This window comes from Bufo gargarizans, chromosome 2 (assembly GCF_014858855.1).
Source record: "Bufo gargarizans isolate SCDJY-AF-19 chromosome 2, ASM1485885v1, whole genome shotgun sequence".
Taxonomy (NCBI): Eukaryota; Metazoa; Chordata; class Amphibia; order Anura; family Bufonidae; genus Bufo; species Bufo gargarizans.
In genome coordinates this window covers 145,756,978-145,780,495 of record NC_058081.1, presented here as the reverse complement: position 1 = coordinate 145,780,495, position 23,518 = coordinate 145,756,978, and the positions used below count along the sequence as shown (strand labels likewise).

At 45.1% G+C, this 23,518-nt stretch overlaps 1 protein-coding gene across 1 annotated transcript; it reads left to right on the top strand.

The window, feature by feature from the left end:
• The first annotated feature begins 508 nt into the window (after positions 1–508).
• On the top strand, positions 509–23,432 carry STARD5 (StAR related lipid transfer domain containing 5). Its single transcript, XM_044279568.1, has 6 exons — positions 509–637; positions 10,096–10,145; positions 13,171–13,303; positions 17,826–17,943; positions 18,405–18,498; positions 22,055–23,432. Exons 1-6 carry the CDS (start codon positions 545–547, stop codon positions 22,200–22,202), a joined length of 636 nt encoding a protein of 211 aa, XP_044135503.1. The 5' UTR covers positions 509–544; the 3' UTR covers positions 22,203–23,432.
• The last annotated feature ends 86 nt before the right edge of the window (positions 23,433–23,518 follow it).

Below are 23,518 nucleotides of genomic sequence, written 5' to 3'. Positions count from 1 at the left end.
GCCCCTATGAAGGATTTGCTGCTATGCCAGTCCCCTGTGTATGACGGGAAGGGGGGGGTCGGGCCCAGTGGGGGGGGCCCAAATCAAAGTTTGCCCCGGGGCCCATAGAACTTTAGTTACGCCCCTGGAAAGTAGCCTTATTTTCCTGTTCTTCTGAGGGATCAAAAGAAAGGAAAAATAAGTGTGATGTCAACCCAGTATGGAAAATACAAAAAACACACGTGTCTTCTCCACACCTGAGTCTGCAGTAACATCTGGGGCTGCTGCACTGTCTGTGCAGAAAACCACCATTAAACGCCTGTGTGTGAATGCAGCCTGTGTTGTTTATAGGGTTAAACCTCCTCAGAAATAAATCTATGGGGTTAATAAAGGACAGGTGGTGACAATTCTCCAGCCACAGTGATGGAGTGTGAGGGGACACTGCGGGGTGCGGGCAGGTGAGGAGGGACCTGTGCGGTCTGACGTGCGGGAGGAGGCGGGGGAGACATGAGGTGAGGGGAGGGTCGTGCGGCCGCCTCCCTCCAGCCGGAGCCCTCGCCTGTCTATGGAGGAGTACACGGAGGTGGCCGCCGCTGCGGCCGGGAAACTGCTCTCCTACAGCAAGGACCGGGCGGCCTGGAACCTGTGCAGGAAAACTGTAAGCCGAGGGATGGCCTCTCTCATAGCCCACAGGCACCGGGGGACTACAACTCCCAGCATGGCATAGGGATATGTGGTATTCTCACCGGTAGTATATTCTACAAGCTGCGGGGCCTCATAACCCAGTCACTGTACTAGACTGCTAATAACCCAGTCACTGTAATAGACTGCTAATAACCCAGTCACTGTAATAGACTGCTAATAACCCAGTCACTGTACTAGACTGCTAATAACCCAGTCACTGTAATAGACTGCTAATAACCCAGTCACTGTAATAGACTGCTAATAACCCAGTCACTGTACTAGACTGCTAATAACCCAGTCACTGTACTAGACTGCTAATAACCCAGTCACTGTACTAGACTGCTAATAACCCAGTCACTGTACTAGACTGCTAATAACCCAAACCAGTCACTGTACTAGACTGCTAATAACCCAGTCACTGTACTAGACTGCTAATAACCCAGTCACTGTACTAGACTGCTAATAACCCAGTCACTGTACTAGACTGCTAATAACCCAGTCACTGTAATAGACTGCTAATAACCCAGTCACTGTACTAGACTGCTAATAACCCAGTCACTGTAATAGACTGCTAATAACCCAGTCACTGTACTAGACTGCTAATAACCCAGTCACTGTAATAGACTGCTAATAACCCAGTCACTGTAGTAACTGCTAATAACCCAGTCACTGTAATAGACTGCTATAACCCAGTCACTGTAATAGACTGCTAATAACCCAGTCACTGTAATAGACTGCTAATAACCCAGTCACTGTACTAGACTGCTAATAACCCAGTCACTGTACTAGACTGCTAATAACCCCACTGTAAATAACCCAGTCACTGTAATAGACTGCTAATAACCCAGTCACTGTACTAGACTGCTAATAACCCAGTCACTGTAATAGACTGCTAATAACCCAGTCACTGTAATAGACTGCTAATAACCCAGTCACTGTAATAGACTGCTAATAACCCAGTCACTGTAATAGACTGCTAATAACCCAGTCACTGTAATAGACTGCTAATAACCCAGTCACTGTAATAGACTGCTAATAACCCAGTCACTGTAATAGACTGCTAATAACCCAGTCACTGTAGTAGACTGCTAATAACCCAGTCACTGTAGTAGACTGCTAATAACCCAGTCACTGTATAGACTGCTAATAACCCAGTCACTGTAGTAGACTGCTAATACCCAGTCACTGTACTAGACTGCTAATAACCCAGTCACTGTACTAGACTAGATGCTAATAACCCAGTCACTGTAATAGACTGCTAATAACCCAGTCACTGTACTAGACTGCTAATAACCCAGTCACTGTACTAGACTGCTAATAACCCAGTCACTGTACTAGACTGCTAATAACCCAGTCACTGTACTAGACTGCTAATAACCCAGTCACTGTAATAGACTGCTAATAACCCAGTCACTGTACTAGACTGCTAATAACCCAGTCACTGTACTAGACTGCTAATAACCCAGTCACTGTACTAGACTGCTAATAACCCAGTCACTGTACTAGACTGCTAATAACCCAGTCACTGTACTAGACTGCTAATAACCCAGTCACTGTACTAGACTGCTAATAACCCAGTCACTGTACTAGACTGCTAATAACCCAGTCACTGTACTAGACTGCTAATAACCCAGTCACTGTACTAGACTGCTAATAACCCAGTCACTGTACTAGACTGCTAATAACCCAGTCACTGTAATAGACTGCTAATAACCCAGTCATTGCTATAGTCATTGAGAAATCAGCAGTTATCCTTCCTGTAGTACCGAGAACATCCTGCTGGAGGAGCTCATCCATATCTATTAATCTGTCACTATCTAATCTGTCGCTGTCTAATCTGTCGCTGTCTAATCTGTCGCTGTCTAATCTGTCGCTGTCTAATCTGTCGCTGTCTAATCTGTCGCTGTCTAATCTGTCGCTGTCTAATCTGTCGCTGTCTAATCTGTCGCTGTCTAATCTCTCTAGGCTACTTTCACACTGCCATTTTGGCTTTACGTTTGTGTGATCCGTTCAGGGCTCTCACAAGCCCTAATGCATGCTGAATAGAAAAGGATCCGTTCAGACTGCATCAGTTTGCCTCCATTCCGCTTTGGAGGCGGACACCAAAACGCTGGTGTCCGCCTGACGATGCGGAGGCAAACAGATCCGTCCTGACACACAATGTAAGTCAATGGGGACGGATCCGTTTTCTATGACACAATCTGGCACACTAGAAAACTGATCCATCCTCCATTGACTTTCATTGGTGTTCAAGACTGATCCGTCCTGACACACAATATAAGGCTACTTTCACACTAGCGTTCAGGCGGATCCGTTCTGAACGGATCCGCTCATATTAATGCAGACGGAGGCTCCGTTCAGTACGGATCCGTCTGCATTAATTACTTTAAAAAAATTTGCAAGTGCGCAAGTAGCCTGCGCGGATCCGTTCAGACTTTCAATGTAAAGTCAATGGGGGACGGATCCGCTTGAAGATTGAGCCATATGGTGACATCTTCAAGCAGATCCGTTCCCATTGACTTACATTGTAAGTCTGAACGGATCCGCACGCCTCCGCACGGCCAGGCGGACACCCGAACGCTGCAAGCAGCGTTCAGCTGTCCGCCTGTCCGTGCGGAGGCGAGCGGAGCGGAGGCTGAACGCCGCCAGACTGATGCAGTCTGAGCGGATCCGCTCCATTCAGACTGCATCAGGGCTGGACGGCTGCGTTCGGGTCCGCTCGTGAGCTCCTTCAAACGGAGCTCACGAGCGGACCGACGAACGCTAGTGTGAAAGCAGCCTAAGTCAATGGGGACTGATCCGTTTATGACACGATAGAAAACGGATCCGTCCTCCGGTGACTTTCAATGTTGTTCAAGACAGATCCGTTTTGGCTATGTTGAAGATAATACAAACGGATCCGTTCTGAACAGATGCAGACGGTTGTATTATCTGAGAAGAAAGTCACTCCTCAGGGGGCGGATCAAGTCCTTGTGCCGGCCAATGGCAGAGCAGGAGGCGCGGACACTCCCACAGTACACCACCGCCCACACAGAGGACGATCCAGCACGAGTGTCAAAACACTCACCGTAACAGGAACTGAACTACATGGCGGTTACACAGAAACAAACAGCAAGTAAGCATTAGCACTGGAACTTAAAGGGAGTCTTTCACCTAATCTGAGCGTTTTAGACCAACTAAAGACAGCCGGCCCGCCGGCCTCTGGTGCCGCTCATGACTTTCGCCGGCTGGAGGAGGAGGTAATAATAGGACAGAAGGGCGGGCCAGAGGGCTGAAAGAGGTGTGTTTTTCTGGGCACATCGCCCAGTAACGCCGCCCCTGGGCACCTTCAGAAGCTCATTTGTATACGTTTAAAAAGTGTTTTTTTCATGATCTGGACGAGGGACACAGAAAAGAAAGGTGCCATTGTAATGAGGGTCAAAGAGTCTATAACCTGATCTGAGCGGTCATATTAGGTAAAAGACTCCCCTTAACTCCCTTAAAAGAGAAAGCGAAGAGAAAATACATTGTTGATGGTAAATCGACAATGTGTGCTCATATTTTACAGCCATTTGAGTGCACCAAAGTTCAGGTCCCCATTAACCCGAACATCCACGTGTCCGCTCATATCTAATCACTATCTAATCTGTCACTGTCTAATCTGTCACTATCTAATCTATCTCTGTCTATCTAATCTATCCCTTGAATAAGCACGCTGATGCAGCAGATTACAGTCTTTAATCTCAGTGAGCTGTCAGGATTTCACCCACAGAGAACCATTAAAGGGTCAAAAACTTTTGATATGACATAGAGATATTTCAGTCGACGAGTAGAAAGAAGGTCTCACATACCATACTCTCCCTCCTCGCTGCAGAGGACGGGATGGGCCCATAGACTTCTATTGAGCCAGTCTCCTGCAGCGAGGAGAGTGTGATATGGTAGGAATCGGTGGGGGTCTCGGCACTCGGAACCCACTGATCAAAACCTTTGTCTCTATGGAACCTTCCCAGAAAAGGTATAATGGACTTGTACCTCTTCTGTGTTTTGGACCCACTCCTGGTTTTGGCTCATGGCCCGTGCCCATATTGTGGGCTGCAAACAGCAGGGTCCGCAATCTGCAAGATATGTTGCGGAGCAGAGGCACTATGGAGCGTTTCCGTGGGATTTTGATCAGTGCCTCCACAGCACAAAAAAAATAGAACATGTTCAATTTTTTTGTGGTGCGGACTGAATTTTTGGGATCGTGGACCCATTCAGGTGAATGGGTCTGCATCTGCAAACGGTGGCCACACAGCTGGTGGCCATGCAAATAGCGGTCCGCAGCACAGGCGCGGGTCACACACGTTCGTGTGCATGAGTCCTAATAGTTGCAGTTTCTGAATCTTTAGGGTATATGTTTTCCTGGGTAATAAACCCAATCATTTTAGGTAAATAATTACATGTGTCTTTTATAAGGCCTCGTTCACAGTTTTTTCATGGACGTGTGCTATCCGCATTTTTTCACAGACAGCACACGTACCCATTGATCTTAGTGTGTTTGTTCACACATCACTGGTTTTTTAGGGGGTCAGTGGAAAAATCAGGGGAAGATGCGCCACTTTGTTCCGTGATGCAGACCAAACACGCATGTTGTAGTCTGTGAATCTGTGAAAAAACACTGACAGAATACACATGGCATCAATGTTTTATGAAATTAATTTCGCGCTGAGTAGTATCCGTGGAAAACATGACACGCGGAGGGCAAAAACGGGCACACGGACATCTACACGGATAAAACACAGACTGATTTTTTACAGACATTAAACAGAGGCCGAAATGTGAACGAGGCCTTAAGGGTGGAAGCAGAAAATGCAGTAAACTGCCCGTGGCAAACCATGCCCACCCACAAAAAATCATGCAGCTATTGGCTGCTCCATGTGGGCGTGGCTTGCAGCACGCGGTCAGCCGCTTTCTCTAGTCTCACCCTTTAGGATGGGTTTCCATGTTCAAGTTTTTTTAAACAGTTTTTGAAGCCAAAGCCAGGTGTGGATTATAAAAGAAGAGAAAACTCAGTCTTTCCTTTAGGCCTTCTGCACACGACTGTATGTATTTTGCGGTCCGCAAAAAACGGATCCGCAAAAAATATGGATACCGTCCGTGTACATTCCATATTTTGCGGAACAGAACCACTGGCCCCTAATAGAACAGTACTATCCTTGTCCGTAATGCGGACAATAATAGGACATGTTCTATTTTTTGGCGGAACGTGAATACGGTCATATGAAAACGGAATGCACACAGAGTACCTTCCGTTTTTTTGGCAAAATGAATGGTTCCGTATACGGTCCGCAAAAAAAAAAAATACGGAACGGACACGGAAAGAAATTACGTTTGTGTGCATGAGGCCTTATTGTATCCTTTGTTTCTAGCTTTGGCTTCAAACGCTGCATAAAAAAGCTGAAGAAGGAAACCCAGCTTTAAAGGGGTTCTCCAGCCCTTAACCCTTAAAAACACTCCCCACTTCCCAGCTTGACCTGTGGAGGGAAGCATACTTACCTGCGCTGCTCCCTAACGCTCAGTTCCGGCTCCTCCAGTTCAAAACTGCATTCGCCGTGCTCCGATCCCTGCTTGTAAAGTTCCAGTAGAGATGGGGGCCATGTGTCATGCATCCCCCAAGCGACATGTCATTGGGTCACATGACGCTTAGGAGATCCATCACCACTGCAGTGGGGATGGGGAGCCAAAAAGTGTTAAAAAGCTGGAAAACCCCTTTAAAGGGGTTGTTCGAGTTATGCAAAATGTTCCCAGCAGACTGAAATAGTCATAAAATAATAACATCCATTCACCTAGTTCACCCACCCCCCGCTGGGGTCAGTCACTGACCTCAGCCCTCATATGCCATCAATGCAGAGGCCACGTGCGGTATGCAGGCATGTCATCACTGCTGCAGAGCGGGGAGGATGGGAATGAAATCGGTGAGTACTTGTATATTTTATTATTTTATGACGTTCTATCGGGGGGTGGGGCATTTATAATATAAGTCAACCCCTATAATGGCCAAATTTACTAAAAATAGGTTAGGCATTAGCAAATTTCTGGGCACACGCTGCTTAGCGCCTGATATTTGTCCAACTCTGACAACATATCGTCTACATTGATAGATCTGATACTAGGAGTACATGGGGAGTGATAATATTTTACCAGTGAGAAAACATTGCACATTGGGACAGATTTACTAAGTTGGTAGATGGCGTGAGCTTAGACCGGCTGTCTAGACTAGACCCGCACTAGATTTATCACATGGGCTCAGGCTGGATGATAAATCTGCTGCAGGGATAGACACCGCTCATACTCTATACCAGTGATGGCTAAGGCCTCATGCACACGACCGTATTTTGTTTCTGTGTCCGATCCGTTTTTTTTGCTGATAGGATGCGGACCCATTAATTTCATGTCCGCATCAGTATGTCCGTTCTGTTGCTCCCTGCATGTCCTATTTTTTTCTAGTTTGCGGACAAGGATGCCATATGGAACGTCATCCCTTTTTTTTGTAGATCCGCAATTTGCGGACCACAAAACACATACGGTCGTATGTAGCCTAACCTTGGCACTCCAGCTGTGGTAAAACTACAACTCCCAAGATGCCCCCCTTGCTTGGCTGCTCTTAGAACTCTATAGAAATAAATGGAGCATGCTGGGAGTCGTAGTTTCACCACAGCTGGAGTGCCAAGGTTAGCCATCACTGTCCTATACCAACTATTGGTTGGCTTACGTTACAACTAGGGCTGAAACGATTATTCGAATAACTCGATTAAATCGAGTCAAAAAATTCATCGATGCAGTTTCCCTGCATCGAGGAATCGTTTAAATCACGTGATCACGGAGCGGGAGTGAAATTAAGCGTCTCACTCACCGCTTCCATGTCCTCCGGAGGCCAGAGAGGCAGGACTGAGCGGCCGGCACAGTGGAGGGAGGAGGAGGAGGGAGGCCCTCCCTCCCCACTGTGCGCGGCTGCCGCTGAACACCAATGAGGACAGAGTAGGAGGAGGAGGGGAGGGACTGTGGCCACTGCACTACCAATGAATCTGCCGGCCATATCCCACAGGGTCCCCCTCCTCCTCCTCCTCCCCCCCCCCCCCCATCATTGGTGGCAGTTTGCAGTTCCGATCGGAGCCCCAGCAGTGTAATGCTGGGGCTCCGATCGGTTACCATGGCAGCCAGGAGTCACGCTACTGAAGTCCTGGCTGTCATGGTATGTTAGTGAGCAGAGAGCAGCGCATTATACTCACGTGCGCTGTGGCCGCCGGTCGCTCCTTCTGTCTGTGCGGCGGATTGCTAATGCTTACAGCATTAGCAATGCGCCGCACAGACCTATGAGAAGGAGCGACCGCCGGCCACAGCGCACGTGAGTATAATGCGCTGCTCTCTGCTCACTAACATACCATGACAGCCAGGACTTCAGTAGCGTGACTCCTGGCTGCCATGGTAACCGATCGGAGCCCCAGCATTACACTGCTGGGGCTCCGATCGGAACTGCAAACTGCCACCAATGATGGGGGGGGAGGAGGGGGACCCCGTGGCCACTGCCACCAATGATTAATACTGGGGGGGGAGGGAGGGGGGGTTGCGTTACCAGAGGGGGCAGGCAGATCAGAGGCTGGGGGGGAGGCAGATCAGAGGCTGGAGGGGGGGAGGCAGATCAGAGGCTGGAGGGGGGGAGGCAGATCAGAGGCTGGGGGGGAGGCAGATCAGAGGCTGGGGGGGAGGCAGATCAGAGGCTGGGGGGGAGGCAGATCAGAGGCTGGGGGGGGAGGCAGATCAGAGGCTGGGGGGAGGCTGGAGGGGGGGAGGCAGATCAGAGGCTGGGGGGAGGCAGATCAGAGGCTGGGGGGAGGCAGATCAGAGGCTGGAGGGGGGAGGCAGATCAGAGGCTGGAGGGGGGAGGCAGATCAGAGGCTGGAGGGGGGAGGCAGATCAGAGGCTGGAGGGGGGAGGCAGATCAGAGGCTGGAGGGGGGAGGCAGATCAGAGGCTGTAGGGGGGAGGCAGATCAGAGGCTGTAGGGGGAGGCAGATCAGAGGCTGGGGGGAGAGTCAGATCAGAGGCTGGGGGGAGAGTCAGATCAGAGGCTGGGGGGAGAGTCAGATCAGAGGCTGGGGGGGAGGCAGATCAGAGGCTGGAGGGGGGGAGGCAGATCAGAGGCTGGGGGGGAGGCAGATCAGAGGCTGGGGGGGAGGCAGATCAGAGGCTGGGGGCAGGCAGATGGAGAGAGAGTGGTTAATGGAGGCTGCAGGCACCACCTTGGTATGTATAAAGTTATTGGTTTAGAGAGGGGTTAATGAAGGCACCTCCAAGGTGCTTCCATTAACCTCTTCAAACCAATAACTTTATACATGCCTAATGCCAAGGTGCTTCCATTAACCCCTCCAAACCCAATGGGCATGTATAAAGATATTGGTTTGGAGGGGTTAATGGAAGCACCTTGGAGGTGCCTTCATTAACCCCTCTCTAAACCAATAACTTTATACATACCTAATTACGTACGTTATTTTAAGTAGCTTTTTCTTATTAGATTACTCGATGAATCGAGAAATATAATCGATAGAATACTCGATTACAAAAATATTCGTTTACTGCAGCCCTAGTTACAACAGAATTTCAAGACCGAATTGTGGAGCAAAATGTTATATCTTAGGTCCATACCTTTCTACACCCCATTCCAGCTAAGCCCTGACCTTTTTGATTGAGCCTTAAAGGGGTTGGCCACTTTCTGGTGACTTAATGTGTATGTAAGATGACTATATGGCACATACTAATATAGCCATTGCTGATCGTCTGTGCCATTTGCAATGTTTCATAAGCCATCCCACCTCATTAGGCAAATCATATGTGCTGTCCACACAGAGGTCCTGTCCATAAGATGGCCGCTGATGGATGATCATATTACCAGGCAAATCAACTCCATGTGATGTCTCCTCTATTCAGACACACTGCACTTGTACTAAACTCCCAACTGTGCAAGTGCAGATGGAGGAGACATCACATGACGGTGATTTGCTTGATCACATGACCCTCCATCAGAAGCCATTTTATGGACAGGATTTCTGTGGACAGCACAAAAAACTTGGCAAACAAGGGGGCATACCTAATGTTATATAGAAAATGGTGCAAAATTTCAACAAAGACTATATTAGTAAGTGCCATTTAATCATCTTACAAACACAGCAGTATCTAAAAGGTGGCCAACCCCTTTAAACATTGGGGAAACCCAAGTTGCACTAATTTGTGCCACTTTTAGGCAGATTCTAGGCACAGACATTGTGTGGAACCATTGTGGACCATTATGTTGAACTGGAAACACACCAGAGTGTTCAAAAGTCATGTAACTTACGCTAGTTAGTTAATGGTTAACAAGGACTTTGTTATTACTAGTTCTCCAAATTTCAGGAGTTTATGTTGTGTTTTTTCTCATTAGGGTGATGTCGCTGTCTACTGGAGGCCATCAACCGAGTTCACCGGCAACTTGTAAGTAATGATGTGAAAACCACATCTCCCTGATGACTGAAATATGTATCTCTGTTGTGGGATGAACAGCTAACTTGCCTTTTATTTTCTAGGTTAGTAAATGCCAAACCGACAGAGGTAAAGGAGCTTAAAGGGTCACTGAGTTCTCATAAAAAGTTTGATATGTCAAAAGGTTTGGATCGGTGGTGGTCTTAGAGCTGAGACCACTACTGATCGCTTGAATGAGGAGAGAAAAGCACCCACATGTCACGCTCTTTCTCCTCGCTGCAGGAGAGAAAGAGAGACGGACTCAATAGAAAGTCAAAGGGCCTGTCTCAATTCTGCCCCCTCCACCGAGGCAAGGGAATGCATTATGCAAGTGCCTCTCTCTCCTCATTCTAGTGATCAGTGGGGACCTCAGCACTCAGGCCACCACAGATCAAAACCATTGATATGTCTCTGTGACAGCCATGACGGCTGTCCCTTGCTATTGAGAGGGCATATACAACTCCTCTTTTCGATACCTCTTATGATGTACACCTAGTAGGGTGTGTGCAGAAATGTGTTAGGTGAGAATTAGGGCCGGTTGCAATTCACCTTGCAACGTTTAAGTTTAGGGAAAGTTGTGTGTGTTGGACAGTGGAGCTTTTGCATTGCATGAGATGATATAATACACATTCCAAACTAAGGAGCATGCTCTCCACCTCCACCCCTTCTATCCCTTATACGCTCAACCAGGGATAGATGTATGTGGTGTAGTGGATAACCTAGGCATACGTATTGCCCGTTAATGACTCAATATGCATCCTTGATACCTGGGCATTCTCGTCATTACCACCCCTTCTCTCCCTAACATAAAACCCGAGCCTATATCTTTTAATGTGTGTTAATACATATTTTATTTGAATCATTTTAAGTCAGGTTAGTTAATATTGTCACAGAACTGCCCTGATATTTAAAATGTCATATCTTTTCACATAAAAAAATTCAGAAGGATAGAGAAACAACATGGTGTGAGGGCGCTGACACGCTCTTGTCTACGTCAACATTTTATTGAATTAGTATTTCATGCTTATGACCACTGAAATGTAGAAACCAAATGTTTTTTTAAATTTTATTTTATTTATTTTTGTATTATTTTTTTGGGGGGGTAATCCATAATTCAGTTCTTTACATAGTGCCTTGAAAAAGTATTCATACCTCTAGAACTTTTCCACAGTTTTTTATGTTACACCCTATGTATTTTTATTGGGATTTTATGTGATAGACCAACACAAAGTAGCAAGTGTGTGTGAAATGAAAAGAAAATGATACGTGGTTTTCAAAATTTTAATAAATAAAAATCTGGAATGTGTGGTGTGCATTTGTATTCAGCCCCCCCTGAGTTAATACTTTGTAGGGCCATCTTTGGATGCAATTACAGTCTTTTTGGTATGTCTCTACCAGCTTTATACATCTAGTGGCTGAAATTCTTTGCAAAATAGCTCAAGCTCAGTTAGATTGGATGTAGAGGGTCTGTGAACAGCAATTTTCATGTCCTCCCACAGATTCTCAATGGGAATTTGGTCTGGACTTTGACTGGGCCATTCTAACACATGGATATGCTTTGATCTAAACCATTCCATTGTAGCTCTGGCTGTATGTTTAGGGTGGTTGTCCTGCTGGAAGGTGAACCTCCGCCCCAGTCTCAAGTCTTTTGCAGCATCTAACAGGTTTTCCTTCAGGATTGCCCTATATTTAGCTCCATCCATCTTCCCATCAACTCTTACCAGCTTCCCTGTCCTGGCTGAAGAAATGCTTCCCCACAGCATGATGCTGCTACCACCATGTTTCATGGTGAGGATGGTGTATTCAAGGTGATGTGCAGCATTTTCCACCACACATGACGTTTTGTATTTAGGCCAAAAAGTTCAACTTTTGTCTCATCTGACCAAAGCATCTTCTTCCACATGTTTGTTGTGTTCCCTACATGGCTTGTGGCAAACTGCCAGCGGGACTTCTTATGGCTTGCTTAAAAAATGGCTTTCTTGTCACTCTTCCATAAAAGCCAGATTTGTAAAGTACACGACTAATAGTTGTCCTGTGGACAGATTCTCCCACCTGCAGCTTCTCCAGAGTGACCATGGGCCTCTTGGCTGCTTCTCTAATTAGTGTTCTCCTTGCCTGGGCTGTCAGTTCCGGTGGACGGCCATGTCTTGGTCGGTTAACCCTAAGTTCAGACCTGAGCTGTAAAACGCTCAACACGGAGAAACCAATGATTCCCTATGGGAATGGTTCTCACCTGGGCGTTTTACAGCGCGTACGATCGCGCTGTAAAACGCCGGACGCTCAAACAAGTTCTTGAGCTTTTTTTTTTTGGCGTTTGTCGCGCGTTCCCGTACATAGATATTCGGGAACGCGCGACAATGTGTGCGCGCCTGTCTCTGTATGCGCGATTGTAAACGCTCGTACAATCGCGCATACAGAGCACTCGTTTCAGAACGCTCAGGTCTGAACCCCCTGTAATAGTTGTGTCATACTCCTTCCATTTTTGGATGACGGATTTTACAGTACTCTGTGAGATGGTCAGAGTTTGTGATATTTTTTTTATAACCTAACCCTACTTTACACTTCTCCACAACTTTATCCCTGACCTGTCTGGTGTGTTTCTTGTTTTTCATGATTCTGTTTGATCACTAATGTTCACTAACAAACCTCTGAGGCTTTCACAGAACAGCTGTAGACAGGTGGACTCTATTTACTAATTAGGTGACCTCTTAAGGCAGTTGGTCACACTGGATTTTATTTAGAGGTATTCGAGTACAGGGGGCTCACTACAAATGCACACCACACTTTTCAGATTCTTATTTATTAAAAATGTTGAAAACCATGTATCATATTATTTTCACTTCACACATACTTGCAACTTTTTACAGGTCTATTACATAAAATCTCAATAAAGTACATTTAAGTTTTTGGGTGTAATTTGAAAAAATGTGGAAAAGTTCAAGGGGTATGAATACTTTTTCAAGGTACTGTACAAACATATTATGTATTTTCTATTTAGGTACAAAGGAGAAGGTCTGGTGGCTGCTAAACCAGAACGTGTCTGGGAATTCTTAAAACCAGAGGCTGGTGGCCTGAGAGTGAAGTGGGATAAAAATGTGCATGATTTTCAGCTCTTAGAAACTATTACTGATGTAAGTACAGAAGGGTCCGATAACGGGAGGGCGGCATATCTGGATTGTATAATAATGCATCACTCCCAATACATATTAAATTACCTTACTGAATAAAGGAATGGACTTGATGGACTCTATTGATGAACGTCTATTTTTTACTGCAGGTGAAATGGTTACTGTGGGACAGATTTATTATTGCAAATGTGCCAAAATTCTGCCACACACTCCACATTTATTAAAGGGTTATCCCATTATTAATGTAGACAATGAAAATCTCCCTATTCATTGCTCCAATTGCTCTGCTGGATTTATTTTACGCTGGCAACATAGGGGGGTGTGCACTTTCTCAGAGGGCGTGTCCTTTTTTCTTTTTTCTGCAACCCCTTGCAGCCCCGGACGATTTTCCATTTTTGTTTTTTACTCCTTGCCTTCCCTGAGTCATAACTTTTTATTTTTCCATTCACATAGCTGTATGAGAGCTTGTTTTATGTGGGACAAGTTGTACTTGCCTATCTCAGCAGTTTCCCTACTTGCATGAGGACATTGCGAAACAGATTAAAGAATACCCAGGCTATATACTGATGATTAAACATATGGAGGAAGCAGAGAAAATGAATGCTGCTTAATTCATATAATATATATATATATATATATATATATATATATATATATTTATAGAAAAATCATTTATATATATAATGTATATATTACAGTACAGACCAAAAGTTTGGACACACCTTCTCATTCAAAGAGTTTTCTTTATTTTCATGACTATGAAAATTGTAGATTCACACTGAAGGCATCAAAACTATGAATTAACACATGTGGAATTATATACATAACAAAAAAGTGTGAAACAACTGAAAATATGTCATATTCTAGGTTCTTCAAAGTAGCCACCTTTTGCTTTGATTACTGCTTTGCACACTCTTGGCATTCTCTTGATGAGCTTCAAAAGGTTGTCACCTGAAATGGTTTTCACTTCACAGGTGTGCCCTGTCAGGTTTAATAAGTGGTATTTCTTGCCTTATAAATGGGGTTGGGACCATCAGTTGCGTTGTGGAGAAGTCAGGTGGATACACAGCTGATAGTCCTACTGAATAGACTGTTAGAATTTGTATTATGGCAAGAAAAAAGCAGCTAAGTAAAGAAAAACGAGTGGCCATCATTACTTTAAGAAATGAAGGTTAGTTAGTCCGAAAAATTGGGAAAACTTTGAAAGTGTCCCCAAGTGCAGTCACAAAAACCATCAAGCGCTACAAAGAAACTGGCTCACATGCGGACCGCCCCAGGAAAGGAAGACCAAGAGTCACCTCTGCTGCGGAGGATAAGTTCATCCGAGTCACGAGCCTCAGAAATCGCAGGTTAACAGCAGCTCAGATTAGAGACCAGGTCAATGTCACACAGAGTTCTAGCAGCAGACACATCTCTAGAACAACTGTTAAGAGGAGACTGTGCGAATCAGGCCTTCATGGTAGAATATCTGCTAGGAAACCACTGCTAAGGACAGCCAACAAGCAGAAGAGACTTGTTTGGGCTAAAGAACACAAGGAATGGACATTAGACCAGTGGAAATCTGTGCGTTGGTCTGATGAGTCCAAATTTGAGATCTTTGGTTCCCACCACCGTGTCTTTGTGCGACGCAGAAAAGGTGAACGGATGGACTCTACATGCCTGGTTCCCACCGTGAAGCATGGAAGAGGAGGTTTGCGTTTAGTTGGACCATCATTAATTTTTCAACAGGACAATGACCCCAAACACACCGCCAGGCTGTGTAAGGGCTATTTAACCATGAAGGAAAGTGATGGGGTTCTGCGCCAGATGACCTGGCCTCCACAGTCACCGGACCTGAACCCAATGGAGACGGTTTGGGGTGAGCTGGACCGCAGAGTGAAGGCAAAAGGGTCAACAAGTGCTAAGCATCTCTGGGAACTCCTTCAAGACAGTTGGAAGACCATTTCAGGTGACTACCTCTTGAAGCTCATCAAGAGAATGCCAAGAGTGTGCAAAGCAGTAATCAAAGCAAAAGGTGGCTACTTTGAAGAACCTAGAATATGACATATTTTCAGTTGTTTTGCACTTTTTTGTTATGTATATAATTCCACATGTGTTAATTCATAGTTTTGATGCCTTCAGTGTGAATCTACAATTTTCATAGTCATGAAAATAAAGAAAACTCTGATTCTGATTTCATCAGTTCCTGTTTCCTTGCAGTTTGAAAAATCATGCTTTTCATGACTCCTCGTCAGATAATAGCAGATTAAACATATTTAAGCATAACAATTAATAATGGAGAATATTTAATAGTTACAGGGGTTTTCCAAGTTTTTTAAAACTGATGACCTGTCCTCTGGAAAGGTCATCACTATCTGATCGGTGGGGTTCCAACACCTGAGACCCCCACCAATCAGCTGTTCGAGATGGCAGCTGCGCTTACTGTAGCGCCGCGGCCTTCTCTCAGCTTTCCCTAGGCCAGTGACGACACGTTCATCGGCCATGTGACCTACAGTATGCGCAGCTCAGCCCATTTGCAGTGAATGAGGCTGAGCGGAATACCAAGCACAGCCGTTATACAATGTACGTCGCTTGCTTAGCGAACACTGCGAGAAGGCCGCGGCACTCACAGGATTGCTAGTGTCTTCTCAAACAGCTGATCGGCGGGGATCCCAGGTGTCAGACCCCCACCTTTTAAAGGGGTTGTCCAGGTTCAGAGCTGAACCTCTTCTTCACCCATTCTGCAACATATGAGTGCACTGTGCTGCATTGGGCAGGGCAAGGGCTGTTTTGTTTATATTTTTACACTGCTAGGCGGAGGCGTCCGCTTAGTAGTGTTCTCGGTGACATCACCAGCACTAATGTTTTACAGGCTAGGACAGCGCAAAAGACCGCCAATAGTGCTGGTAACGTCACTCGACTCACTGCTAGGCGGAAGTCTCCGCCTAGCATTCCCATACAGAGACCTGGTATGTCACCAGTAGTGATGAAAAAGCCCTTGCTCTGCGCTATACACGCAGGACAAGGCGGAGCATTGGAGCATTTCATGCATTTCACTCATACAGGCTGAATAGGTGAGGAGTACAATTACTGTAGCACAATTCATGTTCATTAACCACTTTGAACCGCTTGAATTTTTATATATTTTTAAAAATACATTATTATTTTTTGAACACATTTTAGGTCCCCTAAGAGGACTTTAGAAAGCTATTGTTTGTCCCATAGACAGCAATAAATTACCATTGCAGCCTATGGGAGTTACATTTTGTTCCTATGGAGCTCTGTCATATTCGGGACTCTATAGCAGGCATGCTTAACCTGTGGCCCTCCAGCTGTTGCAAAACTACAACTCCCAGCATGCCTGAACAGCCTACAGCTATCAGCCTACAGCAGGGCATGGTGGGAGTTGTAGTTTTGCAACAGCTGGAGGGGCGCAGGTTGAGCATCTCTGCTCTATAGGAACTAGTGATTTGATAGCCTTAGACGTTTTAGATGCCGGTCTTAATAAAGCCCTAAGCTGGCAGTGGATCTGCTGGAGTTATGAAGAGGCGCCGTCCTCTCCATAACTTTGGCGCATCCAGCGCCAGTTCTAAATGTAAGACAGCTTTTAGGTGTATTTCAGATTTGTAAAAACCCCGATAATCTGCAATGACCGCCCTAAGATCTGAACAGAGCCTCTGACACAGACACGGATTAGGTTCCCAAAACCTCAACAATGAGCTGATTTCATTTGGGAAGGTAGCAGTCAGTATTACTCAGTGTTTCTAAAAATGCTTGATACAGATGCTATCCTAAATGCATAAACAGTATGCCAACTGCCAGTGGCTGCAGTCAACCAGAATTTTTGCATTTAAAGGGGTTATCCCATGACCACACATCATACAGTACATGACGATCTCTTTCTAACAAAGCTAGAACCAGCCCTGCACCTTACATGGATCTAGAGATGTCCACATTCATTGTTCTGCTAGATTTATATAAAGCTGGCAGCTCATGGGGAGTGTCTTTTCTGCTGCAGCTAAGGGGGCGTGTCTCAGCTCTCCCTATCACAGCTCAGGAGGTGTGTCTCAGCTCTCCCTATCACAGCTCAGGAGGTGTGTCTCAGCTCTCCCTATCACAGCTCAGGAGGTGTGTCTCGGCGCTCCCTATCCCTATCACAGCTCAGGAGGCGTGTCTCGGCTATTCCTATCACAGCTCAGGAGGCAGTTGAAACTGAGCATGTGCAGCCTTCTCAGTAAGCAGTCAAAGAAAAAATTTATTAAAAAAACAGCAGGTGGCGCTATACAAATAAATGTTATTGAATAACTCAGTGGCTCAGTGCCCTTTAACTGTCCATGGAGGGGATTTGGAGCTGTGTACCAGAAGATGAAGTTCTGACCTCTATAAAGGGACATGAAATTATTTTTTTAAATGGAAGACTCCCTAATAAATAGTCTTTGCAATCATTTCCATTATAGTTTTAAACACTGCAGATGGACTTGAATGGTCGTCAACATTATCATAATTAGATTGATTGTCATCTCTTATCACACTTTGTCATCTTTAGGACATCACTATTTGCCGAACAGTGACCCCATCAGCAGCCATGGGCATTATATCTCCTCGGGATTTTGTAGATGTGGTAATGATCAAGAGATACGAGGATGGTTCCATAACCTCTAATGGTTAGTACATTCACATTCTAGATTATGTAATTATTTTGTGTGTTGTAGATTTAGTCCCTCTTGTGAAGCATAGCAGATACCTGCACTATTAGGCGGCAATAGTTATCTAGCACCAAGGGCGTTAGTAACTGAGCTACCGTCAGCCATATGAGTGTTTTTTGCCAACAGTTATATCAACTTCCCCCAAAAAAGTATGTACATAAATTAGCCAAATGTTCATGTTTATTTCGGTAAGGAGAGGAGAACCGCTGCAGTCCTGATCTGGCCATGTGCTCTAATGCGCAATGATTTGCCAGACTGCTAACCGGCATGTTGCCTAATAATCTCATTCCTGGATAGGTAATAAGTTGTCAGGAGGTGAGTACCGGATGACGTAGATGACATCAGTATTAACCAAAAAAGAACTGTTTATTGTACGTTTGTGTAAATTATATTAACACCTATTTTGTATATTGTTATAGCAACAAATGTTGAGCACCCAAGCTGTCCTCCCCAGCATCCCTATGTCAGAGGGTTTAACCATTCTTGTGGCTGTTTCTGTGTTCCCGTTCCTGGGTAAGCAAGCTAAAATTTCTCATGTATGAACTTAAAAGAACACTAAGCCTAGAAATGAATGATAAAAGTAGACATGAAATATAGTTTAGTGTATTTTATCAGTTTAGAAACATAGAATGTGTCGGCAGATAAGAACCATTTGGCCCATCTAGTCTGCCCAAGGCAGTTTGATATAGTTTATCAGTCTGCAGCATTTTCTGCATGATCCTGCCACAGTCTTGTAGAAATCACAGGGGTCAATTTCCCGCTGATCACTACCTGTACACTGGGCAGAGCAGGGAGGCTGCTACTCCAACCAGTTGTCTTACAGCCAGACACAGGATTGTGAGGAGGAAGGGTGACGTGGCTGACCTCCTAGGGCACACACAGAAGATCACATTAATGTTCCTTTAAAGGGCCACTGTCATTTCAGCTAACATCCAGGTAGTAAGTTGTAATTGCTGGCATTCCCCATCTGATTATTATGTGTACAGATATGTGCAAATGGTGAGTTTATGATACAGGATACGTGAGGTTTGAAGCTTGTGAAAAGGCAGCATTCACATTGCAAAGCTTAAAGAGGGTGGACCATCTCACACATTGGGAGCATATCGCTGGGATATGCCACCAATGTCAGATAGGTGCCGGCCCTGCCTAGGTTTCTAAGTACCTAGGTTCATGTGGACCCTTGGGCGATAAATCTCAGTGGGCCCCCGTGTGGCATTTTTTTTACAGTGACATGTCCCCCTGTGGCTCCCACACAGTATAATGACCTCCAGTGACCCCCCCCCCACAGTATAATAACCCCTAGTGATCCCCAATATACTTTATGGGGTGTCACTGGGTGTCATAATACTGAATGGGGGCTCTGGGGGTCATTATATTGTATGGGGGATGATTATACTGAATGGGGGCTCTGGGGGTCATTACACTGTGTGTGGGGGGGCACTACTCATTATACTGTGTAAGGGGCACTCACACAATATAATGACCCCCTCCCCATGACCCCCTCACACAGTATAATAACCCTGGCCCCTCATAGTGTAATGACCCCCCAGTGGCCCCTTAACATAGCTATCATTGCTGGAGCACAGTCCTTTCATTCACTTACTGCAGCTCATCTCCCTGCACTCCGGTGCAACATTACAGCTGGGCCGGGCCCGGAGGAGAAAAGGAGCGCAGGGAGATGACTCCCCTGTGCCCCAGCAATGGCAGTGCTCCAGACAAAAAAAAAATATCAAGGAGCCATTGGCTCCTAACCTGAAAAATTTAGGAGCCAAATGAAATTTTTAGTCGCCAAATTTAAAATACGTATAATATAGCTGGTATGCTTAGGAGCATGGGGTTTTCTAAGCTACAGCCCACGCAGTTAAAGGGGTTATGCACTCATTTCCATGACCTGTCAGACTAGCCAGATTTGCATTGGTAATCCCTAGGTACTGGCTCCTGGCTCATTCACTTCCCGGCCTCCGCTGCTTGTCTTGGGTTTCTCCCTGAAAACATTTGGCTGCAGTGGCATCAAGACAATCACTGGCCACAGTGGAGATCTGCTCCCCTTGCATCACATGACCATTTAACATAATGCAAGGGAGGCAGACAGGAGTCCATGGGTGCAGCTACTGGCATCAAGAGGGGCGTCACCCGATACAGCGATTGTGACCGGACTATCAGACAGGGCAGAAGGCAGCTATGGCGGTGACTGGACTATCAGACAGGACAGAGGGCGGCTATGGCGGTGACCGGACTATCAGACAGGGCAGAGGGCGGCTATGGCGGTGACCGGACTATCAGACAGGGCAGAGGGCAGCTATGGCTGTGACCGGACTATCAGACAGGGCAGAGGGCGGCTATGGCTGTGACCGGACTATCAGACAGGGCAGAGGGTGGAGATCTGTTTTCAATTGCACCATATTGTGTCCGTGAAAAACGGATCCGTCCCTATTGACTTACATTGTAAGTCAGGACGGATCCTTGATATTCTTGATATATAGCAGTGTGGGCACTTCTGCTCGTTTGCTCTATGTGGGTTTTATAGACTTATTGTGCATTTAAATGCTCTTTTGTAATCAGTGGTAATGCTCAGTAACACGCCTGTCATCATGTGTGACTAGATTTACAATGCTATACAGGGTGGTAACACACTACCCATCCCTAATAATAATGAATATAAAAGAGCGTGAGGCTTGGATTGGTAAGGATTGACATTTTTTCTAGTAGGAATATTAGATGAACACCCTAGTTACTCTGCAGTTGTCAGGCTGTTCATAGCTTTATCAGAATTCACAGTTACTGAAGGATTTGGAGGAACATGTTATTTTATACATCATTTAACATAACATCAAATTAGTGAGTGTGAAGATTTTCCTGGTAATTAATGCTCAGGGAAGTCCTCAAACTATCAACCAGATTTAGTAATAATATGGATTAGGTGTCAGCTGATATTTAGTACTTTATGCTTTACGGTTATTGGCCCCGCTGATCACAATGGCAATTAATTGTGGATTCTGTTTAATGTGTTGCTTTATTGCAGAGTATGTACTTTAAGGCATAATATTAATGTCATACATTAGTCATTGTTGTATTGCCATAGATATTAGATGGAAGCATCTGCCATGTTGGCTGGATGGTTTTTAAAGAGGTTTTCTTAAAGGGGTTCTCCTGGAATTAAGAACATGAAAATCCTTAAATATTACTTTATTATAAAGTTTATTCCCAAATGCTTTTCATTAGTTATAATTAGACTTGAGCCAATCGACCTTCGGATCCGAAGTCGATTTGTTTAAAGGTAACCTGTCATGTTTATCATCCCATGTACAAACTAGCCCTTATTATAATTACTAATTTCAATAGTACCGTATATTCCTCCCCCTTTTTTTTACCTTAGTAATATAGTACCTTTGCATTCCCGGTTATTCATTTCCCCACCAATTATTCAAATTAATGAATGATGTAATAAACCACGCCCCTTTTATCATCTACAGCTCTTTTTTTATTTTATATCTGGCCACGAATTCTCGTCTCAAATCCTGCGCATGCGCGCTGTCTGATCAGTGTAATGACGCACATTCACAGCTGAAAGTAAACTGGGCATGCGTCGGCTCATCCTCACTTTTAAAGGGGTTATCCAAAATCTAACACATGTTCCACGGCACCGGTGTTGCTCCTGATCACCACACAGCCGCAGCTGCATCTCCCTGTCGTGCGGATCAAAAGATCACCCGCGATACTAGGGAGGCTTTTCATTGTCGCAAACTGCTGTTCCCCCATTGCCGTATGAAGCATGAAGAAGGCCACGTCGCTCACAGGAGTGCCAGTGCTTTCTCAAACAGCTGATCGGCAGGGGTTCTGGGTGTCGGACCCCCACCGATCAAATACTGATGACCTATCCAGAGAATAGGTCATCGGTATCAAAATCCTGGAACACCCTTTTAGGTTTTTAAATCATACTACTACATTATAAATGCTTATCATTTTTTTTTTACAATTTTAGAGGATTTTTTTTTCTGTCTTGATGTGTAATATGGAAGAACTAGTCCCCGCAATTCATTCTTGTTATTTTTCTGTGTCTGTCTTTCAGGGAACCTGAGAAAACACAAGTTTTAAGTTTCTTCCAGACAGATCTTAGTGGCTACCTCCCCAAATCTGTTGTGGAATCCTTTTTCCCATACAGCATGACTCAGTTTTACAACAATCTCTCAAAGGCTGTCAAAGCATTAAATGTATGACACAGAGCATGGCCCATTTTTAGATGAACGTTCTACTTGGAAGAGGTCAAGAGGTTCAGCAGCATGTATGTTACAACCTTAGTACTGCATACAAATTGATGCAAATAGATTTTCCATTTACATAGCAGAGCAACTATTTTACCAGATTGTCTATTGTAAATGATTTTGCAAGTAAAAATATTCTAATATTCATACAAAAACTATATTTTTTATTATTGTTTTCCATATTTGTGCTAAGGACACAAATATCATTTACAAAGACTCATGCAAAATTAGCAGTAAATGTCATGCAAACAGTGGGGTTTAATGGGAATGCAGGAGAACATACATATAACCCCCTCATTTCAATGGGGTGGGGACAAGAAGACATGACCTGCTCTTCCCTGGTGAATGGGACTAAAATCAAACCATTCGCAGGATCTGAAAAGTCCCCTCAGTAGGAATCACAGTTTTATGAACGATTCTATTTGTTACGTTGCCTGACACTGCCCCGCTACTTTGGGCGGGCACAGGCACCGCTCTATTTACGCAGGTCCTGTGCTTGGGCAGCGGGCCAGGGGCGCCGGTGTCCTGTGTGTCTTTTGGGAAAATGTATTTTAATATTCTTCATGGAACCTCAGCTCATTCGGCAGTATTGCAATGGTTAGTCCCTTCTTTGGTTCTGTGTGCAGCTACTAAGCGGTTTCTAATGTATCTAAGTCAGCTTCCGCTGTTTGTCTCATTCTCTGCCTGAGTAATAGGTTCTGCTAGTTCCTGCCAAGGTTCGCTGTTCCATTTGTCAGCCCGTTTACTGACTTCTGCACGATTCCTGGATTCTGACCCTCTGCTGTCTGACCCAACCTGTGCCTAATTACTGTATTGAACCTTTGCTGCCTGCCCTGACCTTGAACTTGCTTCTTGGATTTGTACCTATTCTGCCTGCCCTGACCATGGCCTGCTACTGACTACGGTTTTGCCTTACCCCTTGGGACTTCGCATCGGTGTCTCTTGACCCCCATTGGTCAGAAGTCAACTACTCAAAGACTACTACAAGAGGTTGTGGCCTGGTGCATTCCCTGCAGCAAAGACCAGATCCATGTAAGGTTGAAAACCAAGAAGCTGCCAGGATAAATCCATTGGTTGACACATAAGTAAAAATGTGTAAACCTGAGAATTTTTATGATTTACATTAGTGGTGGCTCATCAAAAGTGAGCATTAATCACAATAAAAGCCAATTTGATCAACAAAAATTAATTCAACTACTTTATTCAATTACATATGTATTTACATATATATCATATACCCACAAAGGTAATGGAATATTTACAAGAACTGT